Here is a 21,595-nt window from a genome sequence, read left to right as displayed (position 1 = left end):
GACCCAATCAAAAAATAGGCCAAAGAACTAAACAGACATTTCTCCAAAGAAGACATACAAATGGCTAACAAACACATGAAAAGATGCTCAACATCACTCATTATCAGAGAAATGCAAATCAAAACCACAATGAAGTACCATCTCACGCCAGTCAGAATGGCTGCTATCAAAAAGTCTACAAACAATAAATGCTGGAGAGGGTGAGGAGAAAAAGGAACCCTCTTACACTGTTGGTGGGAAAGCAAACTAGTACAGCCACTATGGAGAACAGTGTGGAGATTCCTTAAAAAATTGGCACTAGAACTGCCATATGACCCAGCAATCCCACTGCTGGGCACACGCACCAAGGAAACCAGAATTGAAAGAGACATGTGTACCCCAATGTTCATCACAGCACTGTTTACAATAGCCAGGACATGGAAGCAACCTAGATGTCCAGCAGCAGATGAATGGATGAGGAAGCTGTGGTACATATACACAATGGAATATTACTCAGCCATTAAAAAGAATGCATTTGAATCAGTTCTAATGAGGTGGATGAAACTGCAGCCTATTATACAGAGTGAAGTAAGTCAGAAAGAAAAACATGAATACAGTATACTAATGCATATATATGGAATTTAGAAAGATGGTAATGATGACCCTATATGCGAGAAAGCAAAAGAGACACAGAAGTAAAGAACAGTCTTTCGCATTCTGGGAGAAGGCGAGGGTGGGATGATTTGAGAGAGTAGGGTTGAAACGTGTATATTATCATATGTGAAGCGGATCACTGGACCAGGTTCAATGCATGAGACAGGGTGCTCAGGGCTGGTGCACGGGGATGACCCTGGGGGATGGGATGGGGAGGGAGTTGAGAGGGGTATTCTAGATGGGGAACACATGTGCACCCATAGCTGATTCATGTTGATGTATGGCAAAAACCACTAAAATATTGTAAAGTAATTAGCCTCCAATTAAAATAAATTAATTTAAAAAAAAGAAAAAGAGGAGAAAAAATGGAAAATTGAATATACTAATAGAAGTAAGCTCCCTACACAGGGAAACTAAATAAGGGCTGAGCTCCAATAGTCAGGAGAAAGTCTAATCAAGTGGGTTTGAGTCCTGAGCAGAGGATTCAGCTTGTTAGGGAATGGTCTCTAGGAGAGCCTAACATCAAGCCATGTACCCTAAGGCCATGGGATGTCATGACCACTCCTTCTTCAGGAGCCTAAAAGGGTTAAAAAAGCTCATTTGGGAAACAGGGTAGCCAATTACTTGTTGGATCTAGGATTTATCTAAATTGATTGACCGACATAAAATACCACATTTACTTTATCCTTTTCTCTTTCTCTCCCTTAAATCCAAGCACCTAACTACTAAGTGGAGACAACTGTACCCTTCTTTTAGTTCCTAACACCAGAAGACCCTCCAGTACCTGTGGCAGTTCCTGTGTCCAAGGCTACAGAGCCCATATCTTTCTGGAGGCGTTCCAGTTGTTCTTTCTGCTGCTGGCTCTGTGCACTGGCCTATATACATAGAAAAATATGTCATTATATTAAAAAAGAAGGCCCAAGTTAGATGCCAGACTTCTAATGGAAATGACAAATTATACAAACACGAGAGGCTACTTAAACAATGAGGGAGGTAAGAGATGAATGATGACAGAAACACTAAGCAGTGTGGGCCCATATTAGCATAAATTCATTCCAGAGGGCTCTGCAGACTGTATTAGAGGTTTCAGAAATTCAACACAAAATCTTCAAAAGAACCCTCAAGCAGACACAGCAGGAAGGCTAAATGATAAGATGTTCAATGGAGCCAATGGGGACAGGACACCTGATCATTTGGGGTAAGAGTTATGAACTGCCTCTCTGTTAAACAAAATTCTACAACAGCCTTTAAATGGACCTTGGAGTCAGGGTAGAGGTGTAGCACTAGAAGGGCTCAGCACACATAACAGGAAAAACCTGATTTTTATTACTTCAAATTTAGAGAAGGGAAAAAGAGACCTTTCTGCATCCAGACAGCATACATACAAATTTACAGGTCAAATTAACAAGTATCTAAAGGATACACTGTATCTAAAAGATACAAGTATCTTCACAAGTATCTAAGTGAAAGTGAAAGTCGCTCAGTTGTGTCTGATTCTTTGCAACCCCATGGACTATACAGTCCATGGAATTCTCCAGGCCACAACACTGGAATGGGTAGCCTTTCCCTTCTCCAGGGGATCTTCCCAACCCAGATATCAAACCCAGGTCTCCTGCATTGCAGGCGGATTCCTTACCAGCTGAGCTACAAGGGAAGACCTTACAAGTATCTAAAGGATATACCAAAACAAAATCACTTATGATAGATGGGTTGCGACTGTTTTTTAGTAGCCCTAAAACACAAACAGCTTCTTATCTTACCAGTGATTTCTTCAGACGTTCATATTCAGGACGATACTCTCTGGAAAGAGAAACACTCTAAATCCCTTTGATTAATACTGACAAATTATACAAATACTAGAGGCTACTTAAACAATGAGGGAGATAAAAGATGAATGATGACAGAAACACTAAGCAGTGTGGGCCCTGCCTGCTCCCATGTCACTTCTATTTTCCTAGTACTTTGACGATAACAAAAGATCTTATGCTACCAAACATCAGATGTAACAACTCTTAGTCACTAAAACTCTATCCCTAAGGAATTAAAAGCAAGGTGCCTGACCCCCACCCTGAAACCAGCAAAGAGACAAAAGACTGAGTGCTGAGCTGGGAAGATCAACTCTGGAGAGACCATGACTGATGAGTTCATCATACACTTGGATGAACATGAATAAAAGATGTTTAAATGATGAGTAAAAGAAGGTAGGCCTACTCAGGAAGCAGTATATAAATTATGTCGTTCATCTGGGCAACAATGAAAGGATACAGAAAAGAGCCTATCCTGAGGCTTTGATAACACTCACACACAAAAAAACAACAACCCACAACGCTTGTCTGATGAACAAAAAATAATGTGTCTGAAAATAATAATGTGGCTATTAGGATCTTACTAAGTATGAAGCTTGCTAGAAAGCAGCCAGTTATCAGGCCTAACAAAGTGTATAGGTGCTCTGACTCCACTTTCCTTTAGATAAATTAGAACTCGAATATTAACCATGACAACAGTTATAACAATCATTTATAAAGAAATATGTTTTCCATTTGTTGGCAATTATGCTAGGTGCTTTAGGTATATCATCTCAAATAATCTCAAATAATCCTCACAATGACCAATCTTAACAATAAATGCTACAGTTACTCATTTATTAAATGAAGGAAAAATCTAACTCATGTCTATCTGACTCCAAAGTCTATGTTCTTAATCGGGGGTCAACAAATGTGGCAAACAGGCCAAATCCAGCCCACTGTCTATTTTTATAAATAAAGTTTTATTGGAACACAGCCCCACCCAATTGTTTAGGAATTGTCTATAGGTGCTTTTACATCACAATGACAGAGTTATTACGGTCCACAAAGCCAAAAATTTTAATATCTGACTTTTACAATGTCTGATGACTCCTGCTCTTCATCATTCAATAAAGTGAAGATTTTATATTATTGTGGGGTCTTTTTATATTATTGTTTGTTTTTTTTTTAATCTAATGGGTACTTGTTAACCCTAAATGTGATGAGACCCAGTACACATCTGCATGGCAAATATAATACAAACATTATGAAAACCAAAACATTTTGCCTGACAAAACTGCTGTCATATCAGAATTGTGAGTAACTAAGAATGCCATCAATTAAATGTTCTTTTGTCCTCACCTTTCATATTCTTCTGTGGCACTGGCAACTTGCACGAAGAGTTCATCTAAACCTGTACCCAGGACAGCAGACACACCCACCACCTGCCAAAAGCATCATTAATGCCACTGAGGAAACAACAGCATATTTTTAAACAGTGTACATTATTTGGTTCAAATTTCATAAAATCTTCATAGAAGAAGTTTGGATATGTTAAGAAGTCCCTGGCAAAGAATGACGCTAAAAGAATACAGAACAGCATGCTTACTCAAAAGTCATGGAAATAAAAAATTTTTTAATTTTTTAAGTTTAAAAGTCATGGTAATAAGTCCATGGAAAGTAGAGAACTGAAAAAGAAAATGAGGACCAAACAAGCAGCAGTTCTTTTCATCTGTTCCCTATCACATCAAACGACAGTCTGTTCTCTATAAAAATTAGTATCTCTATGTTTTTGCTTGGGCAGTGAATATACTCCTTGCTACCCATACCCTCTTTTGCTTACACAAATCTTACCCTTCCTTCAAAGCACACCTATATGTGCTATATCCTCCAAAATCCCTCATTTCAAAAGTGATCTACCACCTAACCACTATCAGGCCAACTTTATATCTTTCTTAAGATATCACAATATGAGTTACAATACATTATATTTCAACTCTGTGTTTAGTCTTCTCTCCTAACTAGACCATAAAATCTCTGAAGGTAGGGTCTCTATCATATTTATCTATTAAATCTCCAGTTTTTAATAAGCAATGCCTTATAAATTACTTTTCGGAAGGTAATGAATTTCCTCTCCAAAGATATGTTCAAAGCCAGTCCTTTGGATTAACAGGTTAACTGGAGAGATGGACAGCATAAGCAAGAGAGAAAGTTTACCCTGAGTGAGCTGTAAAACTCATCTAACACCAGGCTCATTGAACGAGTCAGGTTACTGACGTATGTAGTCTCTTGATTCAAAGCATCTTGGAAAGCCTCAAAATCCTGCATCCATTCCACTGCAAAGCTGTGGTCAATGATGTCAGTCTGTACCAGAGAGAAGACAATTAACAGCAACCAGAGATGAGGTCAGATCCCAAACAATGGGAAATTTTATTAAAAAAAAATTTTTTTAACTAATTTTTTAATTAAAAATTTTATTTTTAATTAAAAAAAATTTTTAAACTTTTGGCCACATCTCACAGCATGTGGATCTTAGTTCCCTGACCAGGGATTGAACCTATCCCCTGCAGTGGAAGTATGGAGTCTTAACCACTGGACCATCAGGGAAGTTCCTTCTCCCAATTTCTTTTAATTAAGTGGTGACAACAAAGAGCAATCATTCATAGATTTTCCTTCTCTGCTTCCCCCATTTCCTCCTCCACTGAAACAAGCCACAAAGAGCCAAGAATGCTGTGCAGTATAAATAATTAAATGAAGATCTGTATATTCCAGGTTAAAACAGACCCTTTACTATCCACTGCCAAGTGACCATGGCCACAGTGGAGGCCAGCATTTTCCAGGCTCCAAAGTCAAGTACACAGTCTCTTGCATTCTGGCCAACAACCAACCACAGAGAAGTTTTGGTTTTGTTTTAATTGCCACTCCCCACAGGCTGGCAGTCCCTCCCCCACTTACAGAGTCCTGATCTTGAGGGATAACCCATATGCTGTGGACCAGGAGTTACTCTATTTAGCCTAAAATAACTTTGGAGAAGAATCAGTGACATATAGTGTATTCATTCAATTTAATTGAGTCCATTTCTGAGAAGTGCTCACAACTTTGCTTTCAGTTAGCTTCAATCTGCTCTGCAGCATCTGAAATCATCCTTCTCACCTAACCAAATTTCTAACACAAGGTTCTGATGAAATATTCAGGCAAGACTGGAAGAAGACTCCACTTACTTTATTCATGACCACAATAAAAGGCAGCTTGGTTTTGTATAAGATGCTGAAAATCAAATATGAAGGCATTATTAGTAAAAGCACTTAAGCTCCTGCTTGTGTTATTAATCCAATGAAGCTGAGTAATTAAAAGGGAGAGGGGTTCAGACTCTAAACACAGGTATCCATTCTCACACGGCACTCACGTGTGCTCTCATCCCAAGCAGGAAACCACCACCACTAAGCAACTGACACACATACACACTCTCTCCTATTCTTGGAGTAATAATGCTTTGGTACTGATCCTGGGTATGTTTATGTGTGTATGTATGTGTGTTGTTTTTCACCAAATTAACTGTCTATTAAACAGTTACTATGAAGATAAAATCATGCTGTCAAATATCAGATTTCTATTTGGACCAGGATTTCTTGTGTTTAACAGGAAGGAATATCCCTGGTTACATTAGAAGAGACAAAGTGGAGTGCTTGCTTTTTGCAAATGCCTAAAATTAAACTCAGTGTTAATAATTGCCCACCTTGCTCCTAGGTCTAATGCACTAACATAGCCTAGTAGGGCATGCCCTTCCTCTCCTAATAGCCCCACGCTTGAGAAAATATGTGCATGCAGAATCACGGATGAATCTTTTAATTCAGTCTCTCCTCATGTTATAATCTCATTTTTCCTAGCACAAAAAAAAAAAAAAAAGGCATTTAGACCAGAGCCTCTATTCTATTCAGAACTGGATTTCATTCAACTGGGGGCAATGCATCTACCAGAAGGTGCATTTTCATTCATCACCTGTTCTGTAATAAGCAAAGGAGAAAGACGACCAGGGGCTGATGCCAAGGCATATGTGCTTCTCTTCCCTCACCAACCCAGAAACACTAAAGGGTGTGGGCAGCACAAACCGAGAGGGAAGCACTCAGGACTCAAAAATGAAGGAAAAGAAGTAATGGAGACTTCACTTCTTGACACAACACTATGCCCAACAATAATGTATTACCTGCAGGCATAGAGCATATTGGACATGAAGGTCACTGGGTTGGTACTTCGAGATGTGTCCATTACATAAATGACAATCGTTGGAAACGAGGATGCCTAAAGCCACAGAATAATCACAGCTTTAGTCAAAAGGTCCTTGACCTGTCCCCAAACTCTTCTCCTACCCTCTGTGGAGAGGAAGAACCACTCTAGGAGGGTGTGCAGAGCTCTATGACTCTATCCCACGTAAGTTCCCAGGCAGAAAGATGAAGTTTTTCTTGTCTGGCTCTCTACTTAACCCTCAGTAACAAGTCCTAGAATACTCACCAGGGCCTCAGTGATAATTGTCCCAGAAGCTGACCATGTGAATACCTCAATCTGTCCAGGTGTGTCAATCAAGACATACCTGTGTCAAAAAAGGTCATAAAAGAAGTTTTTACTTGTGCATTCTGAAAGATATTCCAGACCACAAAACAGTAACATCTGGGCATTTAAGACAAGAAATAACCTCCCATGCCAAGTCTCACATCTTCCCATTGCCATTAAAGTGAAGACCACATTCCCCCAGGCTTTGGTCAGTGTCCAGTGTTCAGGTTCATTGGCAAGAGCAGCAATATATCAGTGCTGCAAACAGTCATAGAGGAAACTGACAGTTTTAGAAACACACTGCATTAAAAATGAGAGATAAGCAAAGTAAAAGTGAAGTCGTTCAGTCGTGTCTGACTCTTTGCGACCCGTGGACTGTAGCCCACCAAGCTCCTCCATCCATGGGATTCTCCAAGCAAGAATACTGGAATGGGTTGCCATTTCCTTCTCCAGGGGATCTTCCCAACCCAGGGATCAAACCCAGGTCTCCCACATTGCAGGCAGACGCTTTAACCTCTGTGCCACCAGGAAGCAAAACCAGTATGTAAATCTCTTGGGAAACCTGTTTACTTAGCGGTGGGTTTGGAGGAAAATGGAGGAAAGGGAAGAAGAGAAAAAGAAGGTGGTAACTAAAGAAGAGGGTCTCTTCTTGAGGGGATGCAGTGTTCTAAACTTGTGGTGATGGCTGTACAATTCTATAACTACCATAAAAGCCACAGAATTGCACAATTAAAATGGGTAAACTGTATGGCACATGAACTATATCTCAATAAAGCTGTTTGTAAAAAAGAACAAAGATTCACTCATACACGGACAATTAACTGACAACAAAGGAGCCAAGAATATACAATGGAGAAAGGGAAGTCTCTTCAAGAAATGGTGTTGGGAAAATCAGTCATATGCAAGAGAATGAAACCAGACCACTCCACATACAAAAATTAACTCAAAATATATGAAAAACTAGAATGTAACACCTGAAAGAAAACAGAGGCAGTAGCCTCACTGCCATCTGTCTTAGTGAAGTTTTTGGGGATTGGACACCAAAGGCAAGGAAATCAAAAGCAAAAATAAAAGATGAGACTACAAATGAAAAAGCTTCTGCACAGCAAAGGAAAACATCATCAAAACTAAAAGGTGGGAATTCTCTGGTGGTCCTGTGGTTAGGACTAGGTCCTTTCACTGTGGTGGCCCAGGGTTCAATACCTGGCTGGGGAACTAAGATCCCACAAGTCACTGGACATGGCTAAAAAAAAAAACCCAAAGGCAACCTACTGAACAGCAGAAAATATTTGCAAATCACATCTGATTAGGGATTGGTATCCAAAATACATAAAGAACACATACAATTCACAAAACAACATGATTCATAAATGAGAGAGGATCTAATATGTAGACATTTCTCCAAAGAAGATACACAGATAGTCAATCGGCACATGAAAAAGATGTTCAACATCACTAATTACTAAGGAAATGCAAATCAAAACCACAGTGAAATGTCACCTCACATTTGTTAGAACAGCTCTTACTTATCGAATACATAACAAATAACAAGTGTTGAAGCAAATGTATAAAAAAAGAAACACTTGTACAGTGTTAGTGGGAGTATAAACTGGTACAGCCACTATGAAAAACAGTAGGAAGATTCCTCAAAAACTGAAGGGTAGAGCTACCATATATGATTCAGGAATTCCACTTCTGGGTATTTATCCAAAGAATATAAAAACACTAATTAGAAAAAATATACACACCCTTATGTTCATTGCAGCACTATGTACAACACCCAAGACCCAGAAGCAACTTAAGTGTTCACCGATGGATGAATGGATAAAGAAGACGTGGTATACACATAGTAGAAAACTATTTAGCCATACAAAAAGAATGAAACCTTGCCATTTGTGACAACATGGATGATGCTAAGTAAAACAAATCAGAAGCAAAAAGACAACTACTGTACAATTTCACTCGTAAGTGGAATAATCTGGGAAAAGGAGAGAAAGAATGAAACAAAGAGAAAAGAAAACCAACCAAAAGCAAGTTCACAGATAGAGAACAAATCAGTGGTTACCAGAGGGAAAAGGGGTTGTGGGTGGATCAAAGCGATGAAAGGGATCAACTATGGTGACAGATGATAGCTGGCCTTTGGGGGTGATCACTCTGCAGTGTACACAGACATTAAATTATAATGTGTACTGGAAATTTATTTAAAAAAAAACAAGGCAAAAAATTCGAATAGCCATTTCTCCAAATATATACCAATGGCTAAGAAGTACATTAAAAGATGCTCAACATCATTAATCATTTAGGAAATACATACCATAAACACAATCTGACACCACTTCATACCCACTAAGATGGCTCTAATCAAAAACAGTAATAAGTACTGATAAATATGTATAGAAAATGGAACCCTCAATGCATGTATGTTGTAAAATGGTGCCTGCAGCCACCAGCAGCTTGGAGGAACAGGGAATAGAATGAATGTTAATGAGAATGGGGTTCTTTTGGAGATGAAAATGTTTTGAAATCAGGTGATTATGATCAATGCACAACTTTGTGAATATACCAAAAACCACTAAACTGTATACTTTTAAAGAGTGTACTTCATGGTCTGTGAATTCATACTGTAATAAAGCTATTACTTTAAAAAAAAACCTACTCCTATATGATCCTTTTTTTGTAAAAACACCTTATCCAGCCATCCTTCTATCTATGTACATATAAACAGAAACACCTGGGATGATAAATCACTGCTACTATATCCTCATAGTAGCAATAATGATAAAAATGATTGTTATTTCTAATGATAAGAAGGGTGATAGCTTCCTATTTTAAATCTATGCATGGTATGAAATAGTCACAGTAATATCTATACTCTTTACAAAAACAAATTATCTTCCTTTCTTTTAAAAAAGCAAACCTATTAAAAATTTAACAACAGTTAATCACAGACAATGATAATAAGAATACTACTCTATTTTATTTTTAAATACTTTTTAGTTAAAAAATAGTCTCTCTGAATCATGTGAATTATATTACTTTAATCAAGGATTAGAACGGTATTTCAGACACTTTAATGCCAACAAGCAAGAGAAGGCAACTGAACAAGTAAGTTGACTCAAATTCTAAAGATACCTCCTAAGAAGCCAGAACCATATTCCAAAGTGATTGGGGGTGGGATTCTATTAAACTGAGCTCCACACTGTAGAGCATCTCAATGACTGGTCTTCTTGCCCACAGTTTTTTCACTTGTCATGGTTTCATCTCAAACTTCACTCTTTCAAAACTTGATAGTATCCCAAAATCTTTCAAAAAAACCTAGAAACACATCTACTACAGAGTAATAAATAGGCATTAGACTGAAATCACTTACTTAGACATGTTCTGGGCCTTCTCAATAAATTTCATCACCTAAAGGAGAAAGATGTCAATTACAACAAGATCCAAGTTCAACAAAAAAAAATTACAGGGCCCTGTCCAGAGTGGCCCACCTCACAGGCACCATTAACAACTGAATCTCTATGTTCTGCATCTGAGGACACCAACTAACATGCTCATGGAACTAAAAAAACAAAGCCACACCTGCAGCACCACAACACCCTGGAGCACCGGGCAAGGGCCTGAGGAGCTGAAGACTTGATCTGTCAGTACCAAGTCTCTTTCCTGGTGCTTTGGTAAAGTGTTAACAGCTTGTCTCACTGAGTGAAACCGAGGTTAAAAAAAAAATAGTGATGCAAAACTCTCTTAAGGAAGTGGAATGTGACAGAGAAAAGCTAATAGATGACAACTATCTGCTGCAAGTGAAAAGCCCCATAATCATTCCATTCTCTGCCTGGCAGACCTTCCCACTCCCCATCCCTCCAACCCATCCTTGGGGTAAAACTGCACAGATGAAGAATAGAACCCAGGGGGATTCCATGGAGGTCCAGTGGTTAGGACTCTGTGTTTTCAATGCCAAAGACCCAGGATTCAATCCCTGGTTGGGGAACTAAGATCCTGCAAGCCACATGGCCAAAAAAAAAAAAGAGAAAGAGCAAAAGAACTCAAGCCTCTTAGGTGTCTGCTTTGTTGGCTGCCACAAACATTCAGTGTGAAGTCTCTCGCCATGTTGATCATCCTCACATTGCCTACTTCTCTGTCCACCAAAATGCCTCCTTATGTTCTATATGGACATCCAGATGGATTGCCCTTCTTTCCCGATGTGATCAAGCTAAGGCATTTAAGAGTCACAAGTTTTAACACAGCCATGTCTATGTAAATAGAGACAGATATACCTGATCAAATCTGGTAGCAAAGAGATTGAGTGAGGTCACTATGCCACCATTAGGTCCAAGTCCATACCTAGACATTAAGTTAAGGATTTAAATTGCTTATAGATCAATTTAGATGATAAAGTTTATTATCTTGACAATCACACACACACACACAAACCCAGCATAACATTAGTGTTCCATTGACTAGAATGAACCACACAATCTTAACCTCATAGGGAAACATTCATTATTGATATCTACCTCATTCATTTATTGTTTAAAAATGGCCATGTAAAATGGGGCCAAATGGAATGGACAGATATTTCAGGCATTGACAGCCTGAGAGTATTAGCCATGAAGACCGTCTATGTACCACTCCTTGCTCTGATTCTCACTCTTCAAGTCACCTGAGGATTGGAGTCAGTCTTCCTACTCAGTAGGACCTAAAGGGAAAGTACACATTTTATGGGCAATGTACTAAGAGTTGACCAACCCAAAACTTAGAGTTGATCTTACTAACCTTTGAGTTTCCCAGTCTAAAGAGATGGTGACCAACAGCTGTATCCAAGGCAATACTACCTTGTGGACCCAGGCACACCACCAGCTAGCCGTGCATCCTCTGTGCTAATCACAACATCCTGCAGTTTGGGACAAAGGCATAAAATGGAACTCACAAGCTGAAATAGGATGTCTAACCACCTACAATGCCTCTCCTCATATTCATCATCCCTCCTCTTTATAAAGTTACTTGAAAGCTATCAAATGCTTTTGCTAATATACTTCACAAGGAAAGGCACAGATTTTTTTTCAAAGCTACACAATACACAGACAGTAACTAACCAGGGATGAGCCAACATCAAAGTAGATGTGGAAAAGGATACTGTTTCATGACTTCTTTATACTTCACAGTATCACGAATGTCTGTGAGGGGAAAAAAAAACAAAGAAATGGAATTTAACACATAAGAAACAATACAATTTGAGACTCTCTTAATATCTAAGCCAATTGACCTCTCAAGTCATCTCTGCTTCCTCTGAGGAAATAAATCAGTTTCTCTCTTAGCATCCAAGTCACTTTTCAAATCTGTTTCCTAAATTTTCAAGCTAAGATCACTGAATTGTGATAGCAAAAGAAGCAAGTTCAGGAACAGACTAGGAGGACAAAAGGTACCCTGGAAGTATCTTCCCTCCCAACAAGAAACTGAAACCAGCTTTTGAAGCTTCTATGCTCAGCACTGTCTATTAGTAACCTCTCCAGCTTCACACTGGTTTACTTCCTTATGGCCAAGGATAACTGCCAAGTAACCCAAGAAGAAGGCTAGGCTAGGAGCTCTCCAGTTACAGTAGGGATGGTCTGAGATGAAAAGAAAAGTTCTATACAACTTAAATACTTTCTCAGTGACCATATATATAGAAAAAGGGAGTTAAATCAAGAAAAAAGGCTTATTTTTTACTCCTCACTTACTGGTAACTAAGTTAAAGCAGATAACATTTTTATAAAGGCATTAACTTGGGGAGTGGATGTCAGGGAGAGAAATAAGTGATGGAGATTAAGAGGTACAAACTTTCAGTTACAAAACAAATGAGTCATGGGAGTGAAATGTACAGTGTGGGGAATATAGTCAATAATAATATAGTACTGTTGTATGGTGACAGATATTAACTAGATTTGTCATAGCGATCATTCTGAAATGTTTACAGATATTTCAAATTAGTATGTTGTGTACCAGGAACTAATGATAATACTTTGGCAGGTCACTTACACTGAAAGACAAACAAACACACAGAAAAAGTAGACTGGATTTGTAGTTATCAGAAGTGGGTGCGGAGGGAGGGAACAATTGGATGAAGGTAGGCAAAAGGTATTAACTTCCAATGCTAACACCAATAAACACTAGAGATGTAATATGCAATATTATAAATGTAACAAGCACTGCTATATGTTACATGTGAAAGCTATTAAGAGTTCTCATAACAAGGGAAAAAAGATTTTGCATTCCTTTAATTTTATATCTATATGAGACGATAGATGTTCACTACCCTGGTGCTGGGAAAGATTGACGACAGGAGGAGAAGGGGATGACAGAGGATGAAATGGTTAGATGGCATCACCGACTCAATGGACATGAGTTTGGGTAAGCTCTGGGAATTGACGATGGACAGGGAGGCCTGGCGTGCTGCAGTTCATGTGGTCGCAAAGAGTAGGACACAACTGAGCAACTGAACTGAACTGAAACTTACTATGATAATCACTTCCTGAGTTTGTAAATCAAACCATTATGTTATACAACTTAATCATATACAATGCTGTATGTCAATTATATCTCAATAGAACTAGAAAAAAATTTATTTGGATGGAATTCAAAATAAAAAGGAAATTGATTTATTCAGTAATATCTAACTAGACCTATGCAGCAGTTGGTAGACCTACACCATCAAATACTGCTCCTTGGAAGAAAAGCTATGACCAACCTAGACAGCATATTAAAAAGCAGAGACATTACTTTGCCAACAAAGGTCCCTCTAGTCAAAGTTATGGTTTTCCCAGTAGTCATGTATGGATGTGAGAGTTGGACTATAAAGAAAGCTGAGCACCGAAGAATTGATGCTTTTGAACTATGGTGTTGGAGAAGATTCTTGAGAATCCTTTGGACTGCAAGGAAATCCAACCAGTCCATCCTAAAGGAAATCAGTCCTGATTATTCACTGGAAGGACTGATGCTGAAGCTGAAACTCCAATACTTTGGCCACCTGATGGGAAGAGCCAACTCACCGGAAAAGACCCTGATGCTGGGAAAGACTGAAGGCAGGAGAAGGGGATGACAGAGGATGAGATGGTTGGATGGCATCACTGACTCAATGGACATGAGTTTGAGCAAGCTCGGGGAGTTGGTGACGGACAGGGAAGCCTGGCAAGCTGTAGTCCATGGGGTCACAAAGAGTTGGACACGACTGAGCGACTGAACTGAACTGAGCCTTTAAGTGAAAAGATGGAAACATTTTTTCTCCAAAATTGTTCTCATAATGATTTCTGGTTCTTAATACCAGGTCTTCCTTAATCCTCTGTTGTCCCCTTCTCCTCCTGCTTTTAATCTTTCTCAGCATATGGATATGTCTGGTGGTGAAAGTAAAGTCCAATGCTGTGAAGAACAATATTGCACAGGAACCTGGAATATTAGATCCATGAATCAAGGTAAATAGTAAGTGGTCAAACATGATATGGCAAGAGTGAACATCAACATTTTAGGAATCAGTGAACTAAAATGGACCGGAATGGGCAAATTTAATTCAGATGACCATTATATCTACTACTGTGGGCAAGAATCCCTTAAAGAAGTGGAGTAGCCCTCATAGTCAACAAAAGAGTACAAAATGCAGTACTTGGATATATTCTCAAAAATGAAAAAATGATCTCTGTTCATTTCCAAGGCAAACCATTCAATATCACAGTAATCCAAGTCTATGCCCCAACCACTAAAGTCAAAGAAGCCGAAGTTGAATGGTTCTATGAAGACCCACAGGACCTTCCAGAACACACACACACACACACACACACACACACACACAAATGTCCTTTTCATTATAGGGGACTGGAATGCAAAAGTAGGAAGTCAAGAGATACCTAGAGTATCAGGCAAGTTTGACCTTGGAGTACAAAATGAAGCAGGGCAAACGCTAACAGAGTTTTGCCAAGAGAACGCACTGGTCATAGCAAACACACTCTTCCAAAAACACAAGCGATAACTCTAAACATGGACATCACCAGATGGTCAATACCAAAATCAGATTGATTATGTTCTTTGCAGGCAAAGATGGAGAAGTTCTATACAGTCAATAAAAACAAGATGGGGAGCCAACTGTGGCTCAGATCATGAACTCCTTATTGTGAAATTCAGACTTAAAGAAAGTAGGGAAAAGCACTAGGCCATTCAGGTATGACCTAAATCAAATCCCTTATACTTATACAGTGGAAGTGACAAATAGATTCAAGGGATTAGATCTGATAGAGTGCCAGAAGAACTATGGACGGAGGTTTCTAACACTGTACAGGAGGCGGTGATCAAAACTATCCCCAAGAAATGCAAAAAGGCAAAATGGTTGTCTGAGGAGGCCTTACAACTAGCTGAGAGAAGAAGAGAAGCTAAAGGCAAAGGAGAAAAGGAAAGATATGCCCATCTGAATGCTCAAGTTCCAAATAATAACAAGGACAGATAAGAAAGCCTTCTTAAGTGAACAATGCAAAGAAATAGAAGAAAACAATAGAATGGGAAAGACCAGAGAGCTCTTCAAGAAAATCAGAGATAACAAAGGAACATTTCATGCAAAGATGGGCACAATAAAGAACAGAAACGGCATGGACCTAACAGAAGCAGAAGATATTAAGAAGAGGTGGCAAGAATACACAGAAGAACTGTACAAAAGAGTCTTGACCTGGATAACCATGATGGTGTGATCACTCACCTAGAGCCAGACATCCTGGAGTGTGAAGTCAAGTGGGCCTTAGGAAGTATTACTACAAACAAAGCTAGTGGAGGTGATGGAATTCCAGCTGAGCTACTGAAAATCCTAAAAGATGTTGCTGTTAAAGTGCTGCACTCAATATGCCAGCAAATTTAGAAAATTCAGCACACAGGACTGGAAAAGGTCAGTTTTCATTCCAATCCCAAAGAGAAGGGTAATGCCAAAGAATGTTCAAACTACCACACAATTGCACTGATTTCACATGCTAGCAAGGCTTCAAGCTAGGCTTTAACAGTATGGAACCAGAACTTCAAGATGTACAAGCTAGATTTAGAAAAGGCAGAGGAACCAGAATCAAATTGCCAACATCCATTGGATCATAGAAAAAGTAAGGGAACTCCAGAAAAACACTTACTTCTGCTTCATTGACTATGCTAAAACCTTTGATTGTGTGGATCACAACAAACTGGAAAATTCTTAAAGAGATGGGAATACCAGACCACTTTACCTGCCTCCTGAGAAACCTGTATGCAGGTCAAGAAGCAACATTTAGAACTGAACATGGGACAACAGACTGGTTCCAAATTGGGAAAGAAGTACATCAAGGCTGTATATTGTCACCCTGCTTATTTAACTTAGATGCAGAGTACATCATGAGAAATACTGGGCTGGATGAAGCTCAAGCTGGAATCAAGATTGCTAGGAAAAATATCAATGACCTCAGATATGCAGATAACACCACTCTAATGGCAGAAAGCAAAGAGGAACTAAAGAGTCTCTTGATGAAGGTGAAAGAGGACAGTGAAAAGGCTGGCTTAAAACTCAACATTCAGAAACTAATGGCATCTGGTCCCATCACTTCACAGCAAATAGATGGGGAAACAATGGAAACAGTGACAAACTTTATTTTCTTGGGCTCCAAAATCACTGCAGATGATGACTGCAGCCATGAAATTAAAAGACACTTGCTCCCTGGAAGAAAAGCTATGATAAACCTAGACAACATATTAAAAAGCTGAGGCATTGCTTTGCAGACAAAGGTCCATATAAAGCTATGATTTTTCCAGTAGTCATGTACGGATGTGAGAGTTGGACCACAGAGAAGGCTAAGCACCAAAGAATTGATGCTTTCAAACCTGGTGCTGGAGAAGACTCTTGAGAGTCCCTTGGACAGAAAGGAGATCAAAGCAGTCAACCCTAGAGGAAATCAACCCTGAATATTCACTGGAAGGACTGATGCTGAAGCTGAAACTTCAATACTTTAGCCACCTGATGGGAAAAGCCAACTCATTTGAGAAGATCCTGATGCTGGGAAAGATCAAAGGCAGGAGGAAAAGGGGACAACAGAGGGTGAGATGGTTGGATGGTATCACTGACTCAATGGACATGAATTTGAGCAAATTCCAGTAGATGGTGAAGGATAGGAAAGCCTGGCGTGCTGCAGTCTATAGGGTCTAAAAGAGTTGGACACGACTGAGCAACTGAAGGACTGAACAACAATAACAAGGAAGGGGAAGGAGTAAACAAAGGAAAAAATGGTAACTAGGAAGAAGGCTGTTTCAGGATACTAGCAAATCTAAGGGAAATGAAATCAGGCAGTTTAGAAAACATTAAAAATGAAAGTATTGAAGATGGGTAGGATAGGTTGACAGCTTCCCATTCTCTAAGAAATTTTACACAAGTTCTGGCAGAGTTTACTCACCAATATTGGCAGGAAAGGGAACTTCATGCACAGCTGGGTCCAGGTTGATCACATAAGGTGGACACCCTTGACTATGCAGATATCCTGTGAGCCTCTGCAGTGACATGGAGAGAGGGATAGACTGAGACCAAGAGCAGGACAAAGGGACAAGAGTGAACTTCCTCTCCTTTATCCAACTTACCAGAAGAATTGTACTTCCATTTCCCTCTACCTTATTCGTCTCTGATCTCCACCTACAACATTCACTCTCAGTTGAAATGCTACCTTTCTTCGTCACACATCCAAGAGTCTCCTCTACACTCCATCACTTAACTTGGAGCGGGGGCGGGGTTTCTATCTCCCCGCCAAAATAGTAGCTCCACCTAAGCGGGAACTTTGTCATTTCTGCTGTATCCCCAGTGCCTGAAACATTGCAGGCATCCCAGAAAGAATTCTTTAGAAATCTACACTTTAGAAACGCAGCTCTCTATTAACCGCCAGAATTCCTTTAAGCCTCTGCCTTGTGGAGTTGGCAATAACATGACAATTCCTAAACCAACTACAGTCGTACCAAATCGGCACTGAGGGTGCGTAGAAGAGTCTAAATGAACCCAGGTTAGGATCTGAGAAGGCTTCCCGGAGAAAGAAACCGGAGTTGCCGGTATGTCCCTGAAAGCAGGCATCGGTTCCTTCCAACTCCCCAGAGAGACCGCCCTCCCTTTTTCCCCTGGCCTTACTCCCACCACAGACAACTTCTCGCTCGCCCCGACTACGCCCGCGCCATGTAGGTCACCTGTACAAAGGTGGTTTTCCCAGACCCCGCCATTCCCAACACCAACAGACACGCGGGGGGCCGAGGACCCCCTGATGCTTGAGATTCCGTGGCAGATGCGGGCGCGGCCATCTTGTTCCTGGCTCCGCCCACTAGACAATAGAGACGCTACTTGCTAGAGAGACACCCGCGACTTTCCGGATTCTGAATGAGACTAGAACCCAACAAAACCAATCGAATCCAACCCAACCGGCCAGAAAGGGCAGGGCCAAGGGGCGAGGCGTGCACCTTTTTCTGTCCGTCGCGACCCGGATGGGGGCCCAACTAGGGACCCCGTCGGGGAAGTGGAGGCACTGGGAGGACGGCTGGAAAAGGCCAACCAAAGAGCTGCTCACGGTCGTCGGGCAGGGCCTGGGAAGGTCAAAGCTCTGGACCCCGGGCGGGCAGGACAATCAGGGACCCCAGGGTCCACCAGGGACCCCGAGGACCCCAGGGACGACCAGGGATTCCCGCGCTACGTTAGTGAAGAGAGTGCGTTTTCCTGTCAGCCCCCGGGGAGCTGGGAACCGAGCCTCTGGAGAAGCGGCCGTCAGAGCTCTTCCGTCAGTCGGGGAGGTTAGGCGGCTTAGGATTGCACGACAGGGAACCCTGACAGGATGCGAGCCCCAGCGTTGCTGGGCCACGCCGAGATCCGCAGAGCCTAGTTCGGAGAAACTGGGGACAACCCCCGTGATGACACGCTATTTCCGCGTGTTGCCGGCCCCCCAAAATAGCTCTCGCTCGCTGATGGTCTCCCGAAAGGGACAGAACCGTGACACCGGGGGAAAACAGTCGGCTGACAAGTTTGTCAAGTAGGTACTGAAGGGGCACCTCCCTCCACCCTAGCTCCCTTGGCACCCGGAAAGCTGAAGAGCTGAGGCGTGTATTCCTCCGTCACCCAGTTGGCTCCAATGGCCCTTTGGAGTGGCTGTAGTGTTCAATAAGCTGTGAGATGTGGGTTTTACACCCAGGCTCTGTTGTACATTGTACACTCGCGGAGTTAACTTGTGAAGGCAGAAGGGGACGACAGAGGTTGGACACCGACTCAATGGACATGAGTTTCAGTAAACTCCGGGAGCTGATGATGGACAGGGAGGCCTGGCGTGCTGCAGTCCATGGGGTCGCAGAGAGTCCCACAAGACTGAGCGACTGAACTGAACTGAACTGAGGGCTGGCCATCAGCTGAGGACGTTATACGGCTTAGGACTGCAGGACTCCGGACCCTGGCAGGATCCTTGCCCCAGAGTTGCTGGGCCACACCGAGATCCGCAGAGACTAGTTCAGAGAAACTAGGAATTTCTGGGGGTGTACATTGTGGTGAAGTCACTTCAATTCTCTGAACCTGTTTTCTCCTCTTTAAGCTGGAGATACTACCTCTCAGGGTTGCAGCGAAGACATGTCAGTTGTAAATTACACTCCCTTGTTTTCACCCCTAGTTCTACCACTCTTCCCCCCCCACTCCTACCCACTTACCTTGTGTGAGGGACATCAATTTGTCCTCCCAAATACTTGAGATATGATTTACAGTACAAGTGTGCATTTTAAAAATTATTTTCTAATTTCTCATGAAAAACATGAGCAAATGTCTCCTTTGTTCTTCTTTCAGATTGGCTGAGGACACCAGTAATTCCCTTCAACCAGATGTTAATTTCATAAATACTTTTCTCAAGCCAGAGAAGCTAACAAGGGTTGAGAAGAGGTTTAAGGGAAGAGCAGTAATGGAAATGATGAAGCTGGACAAAGCAATCAAAGAAACTCAAACTCGGCTAGAGCCCTTAGTGGTGGAAACCCGGCAGCTACTGGAGGAAAAAGATCACACACAGAAGGAAAACCAGTTCTTTCAGGAATACCTGACCAAGCACACAGAGGAGTCTAGACAGAGAACCGAGAAGCTGTGGAACTACTATCTACAACAAAGCATGAAGATTGAACAAAGAAAACAAGAATTAACTTCCAAATATGCTAACAAAAATTCAGCGCTTAAAAGAGAGCTCTTGGAGAAGGAAAACACTCTATCCAATTTGAATAAGCAGTTGGAGGCAATGAGGGACATTTCAGTGATAAAGGAAAAACAGGACAGAGAAATTGAGAAACTTCAGCAGGAGATAAAGAAGACCCACGATGAGACAGCTGCAAAGAAACAGGCGATGCTCGTCCAGTTCGTCCAGGACAAAGCATTACTGGAGGCACAGCTGAGTGAGCTAGAGGCAAGGCAGTCGGGAAAGAAGCTAACAAAGGAGCTGAAAAGCAAGAACCAGGCCTTGGAGAAGGCAGCAAAGCAGCACGTTTCTGAGTTCCACAGTAACATCAACAGACAGCACCAACAGTTACAGAAGGAACTTCCAGAGCTAGTTCAGAAATGCCATCAGTTGGAGGATACTCACAGCCAATTAAAAAAGAAGCAGCAGCTGCTGCAGCAGGAGCACTGGTACGTGGAGTGCTTAAGGCGAGGGAGGCACCAGCTGCAAGAAAGGCGTAATCGGTGCCCAAATGGACAGGGTTCTCCAAAGACCACAAGGAACCCTGCCCTAGGCACCAAATCAAAGGTGCATCCAAAGAAATTTCTAAAATAACACTAAGTTAAGACTGAAGCAAGGGTTCTTAGGTGCTATATAACATAACCCTGGTTAGGAAGGCTTTGAGATCTCAGGTTGCTATAGTAAAATACCCATTATAATGTGTTAATGTGAAGGATTAGGTGTTTTTCTCTACCAGTACTGCTAGATTATTGGTAGCACTGGCTTCCCGTTAAGTTAGGTTTTTCTTTAATTAGCTCCTGGTAATAACTGGGCTGTTCCTTATACCTCCAGATAACCCAGTAACATTTGCCAAAATTCCACCTGTGAAAACACCTCAGGAAAACACCTTGAGAAAGTGACAGAGGAACAGTTGTGTGGTGTGTTCCACCTAGCTAAGTTAGGTTTCTTTACAGAAAAAGAAACCCCTGAGGAATAGCATTTCAGATTGTTAGATTCTGCTTTGTGCTCTGTAAACAATCAATGTCCATGTATCCTCCCTTCTTTGGCCACCTTAGCACACATGTGCGATGTTTTCAAGCTTCTTTATAAAGTCTGTGCTAGTGATCAAGTAGCTGCTTCTGTAGTTTTCTCATGATTGAAAGATTAATAACAGCAAGTGTAAACAGGATGACCTGCTGTCTGATGCTCAGCCCGTACAATTTTAACTTTGAGTAAACTGTGGGATGTTAGTTTCTCAGTGGTATCTGACACTTTGTGACCCCATGGACTGTAGCCCGCCAGGCTCCTCTGTCCGTGAAATTCTCCAGGCAAGGATTGGGTAGCCATTCCCTTCTCTAGGGGATCTTCTTGACCAGGGATCGAACCTGGTCTCCTGCTTGCAAGCAGATTCTTTACGAAGGTGGCTCAGATGGTAAAGAATCTGCCTGTAATGCAGGAGACCCGGGTTCA

General features: G+C 41.2%; 2 protein-coding genes across 2 annotated transcripts in view; one reads left to right on the top strand and one right to left on the bottom strand.

Moving 5' to 3' along the window:
• GPN1 (GPN-loop GTPase 1) overlaps positions 1-18,271 on the bottom strand; it is a 23,745-nt gene extending 5,474 nt beyond the window's left edge. The window contains exons 1-12 of the mRNA XM_010840660.1: positions 18,150-18,271; positions 17,378-17,471; positions 12,097-12,136; positions 11,237-11,303; positions 10,336-10,373; positions 6,927-7,005; positions 6,622-6,716; positions 5,639-5,684; positions 4,635-4,781; positions 3,780-3,862; positions 2,394-2,433; positions 1,418-1,508 (exon numbers count right to left, since the gene is read on the bottom strand). Coding sequence (XP_010838962.1) covers positions 1,418-1,508; positions 2,394-2,433; positions 3,780-3,862; positions 4,635-4,781; positions 5,639-5,684; positions 6,622-6,716; positions 6,927-7,005; positions 10,336-10,373; positions 11,237-11,303; positions 12,097-12,136; positions 17,378-17,471; positions 18,150-18,260 — 931 coding nt within the window. The 5' untranslated portion in view covers positions 18,261-18,271. The remainder of the gene's footprint in view (positions 1-1,417; positions 1,509-2,393; positions 2,434-3,779; positions 3,863-4,634; positions 4,782-5,638; positions 5,685-6,621; positions 6,717-6,926; positions 7,006-10,335; positions 10,374-11,236; positions 11,304-12,096; positions 12,137-17,377; positions 17,472-18,149) is intronic.
• A 625-nt stretch (positions 18,272-18,896) lies between these two features.
• On the top strand, positions 18,897-21,546 carry CCDC121 (coiled-coil domain containing 121). The gene is made up of 2 exons (XM_010840659.1): positions 18,897-18,979; positions 19,774-21,546. The coding sequence occupies exons 1-2, from the start codon at positions 18,915-18,917 to the stop codon at positions 20,738-20,740; spliced, it is 1,032 nt and encodes a 343-aa protein (XP_010838961.1). The 5' UTR covers positions 18,897-18,914; the 3' UTR covers positions 20,741-21,546.
• The last annotated feature ends 49 nt before the right edge of the window (positions 21,547-21,595 follow it).

This window comes from Bison bison, unplaced genomic scaffold, assembly GCF_000754665.1.
Source record: "Bison bison bison isolate TAMUID 2011002044 unplaced genomic scaffold, Bison_UMD1.0 scf7180017864145, whole genome shotgun sequence".
In the NCBI taxonomy this organism is placed as follows: Eukaryota; Metazoa; Chordata; class Mammalia; order Artiodactyla; family Bovidae; genus Bison; species Bison bison.
This window is presented reverse-complemented; position numbering and strand designations above follow the sequence as displayed.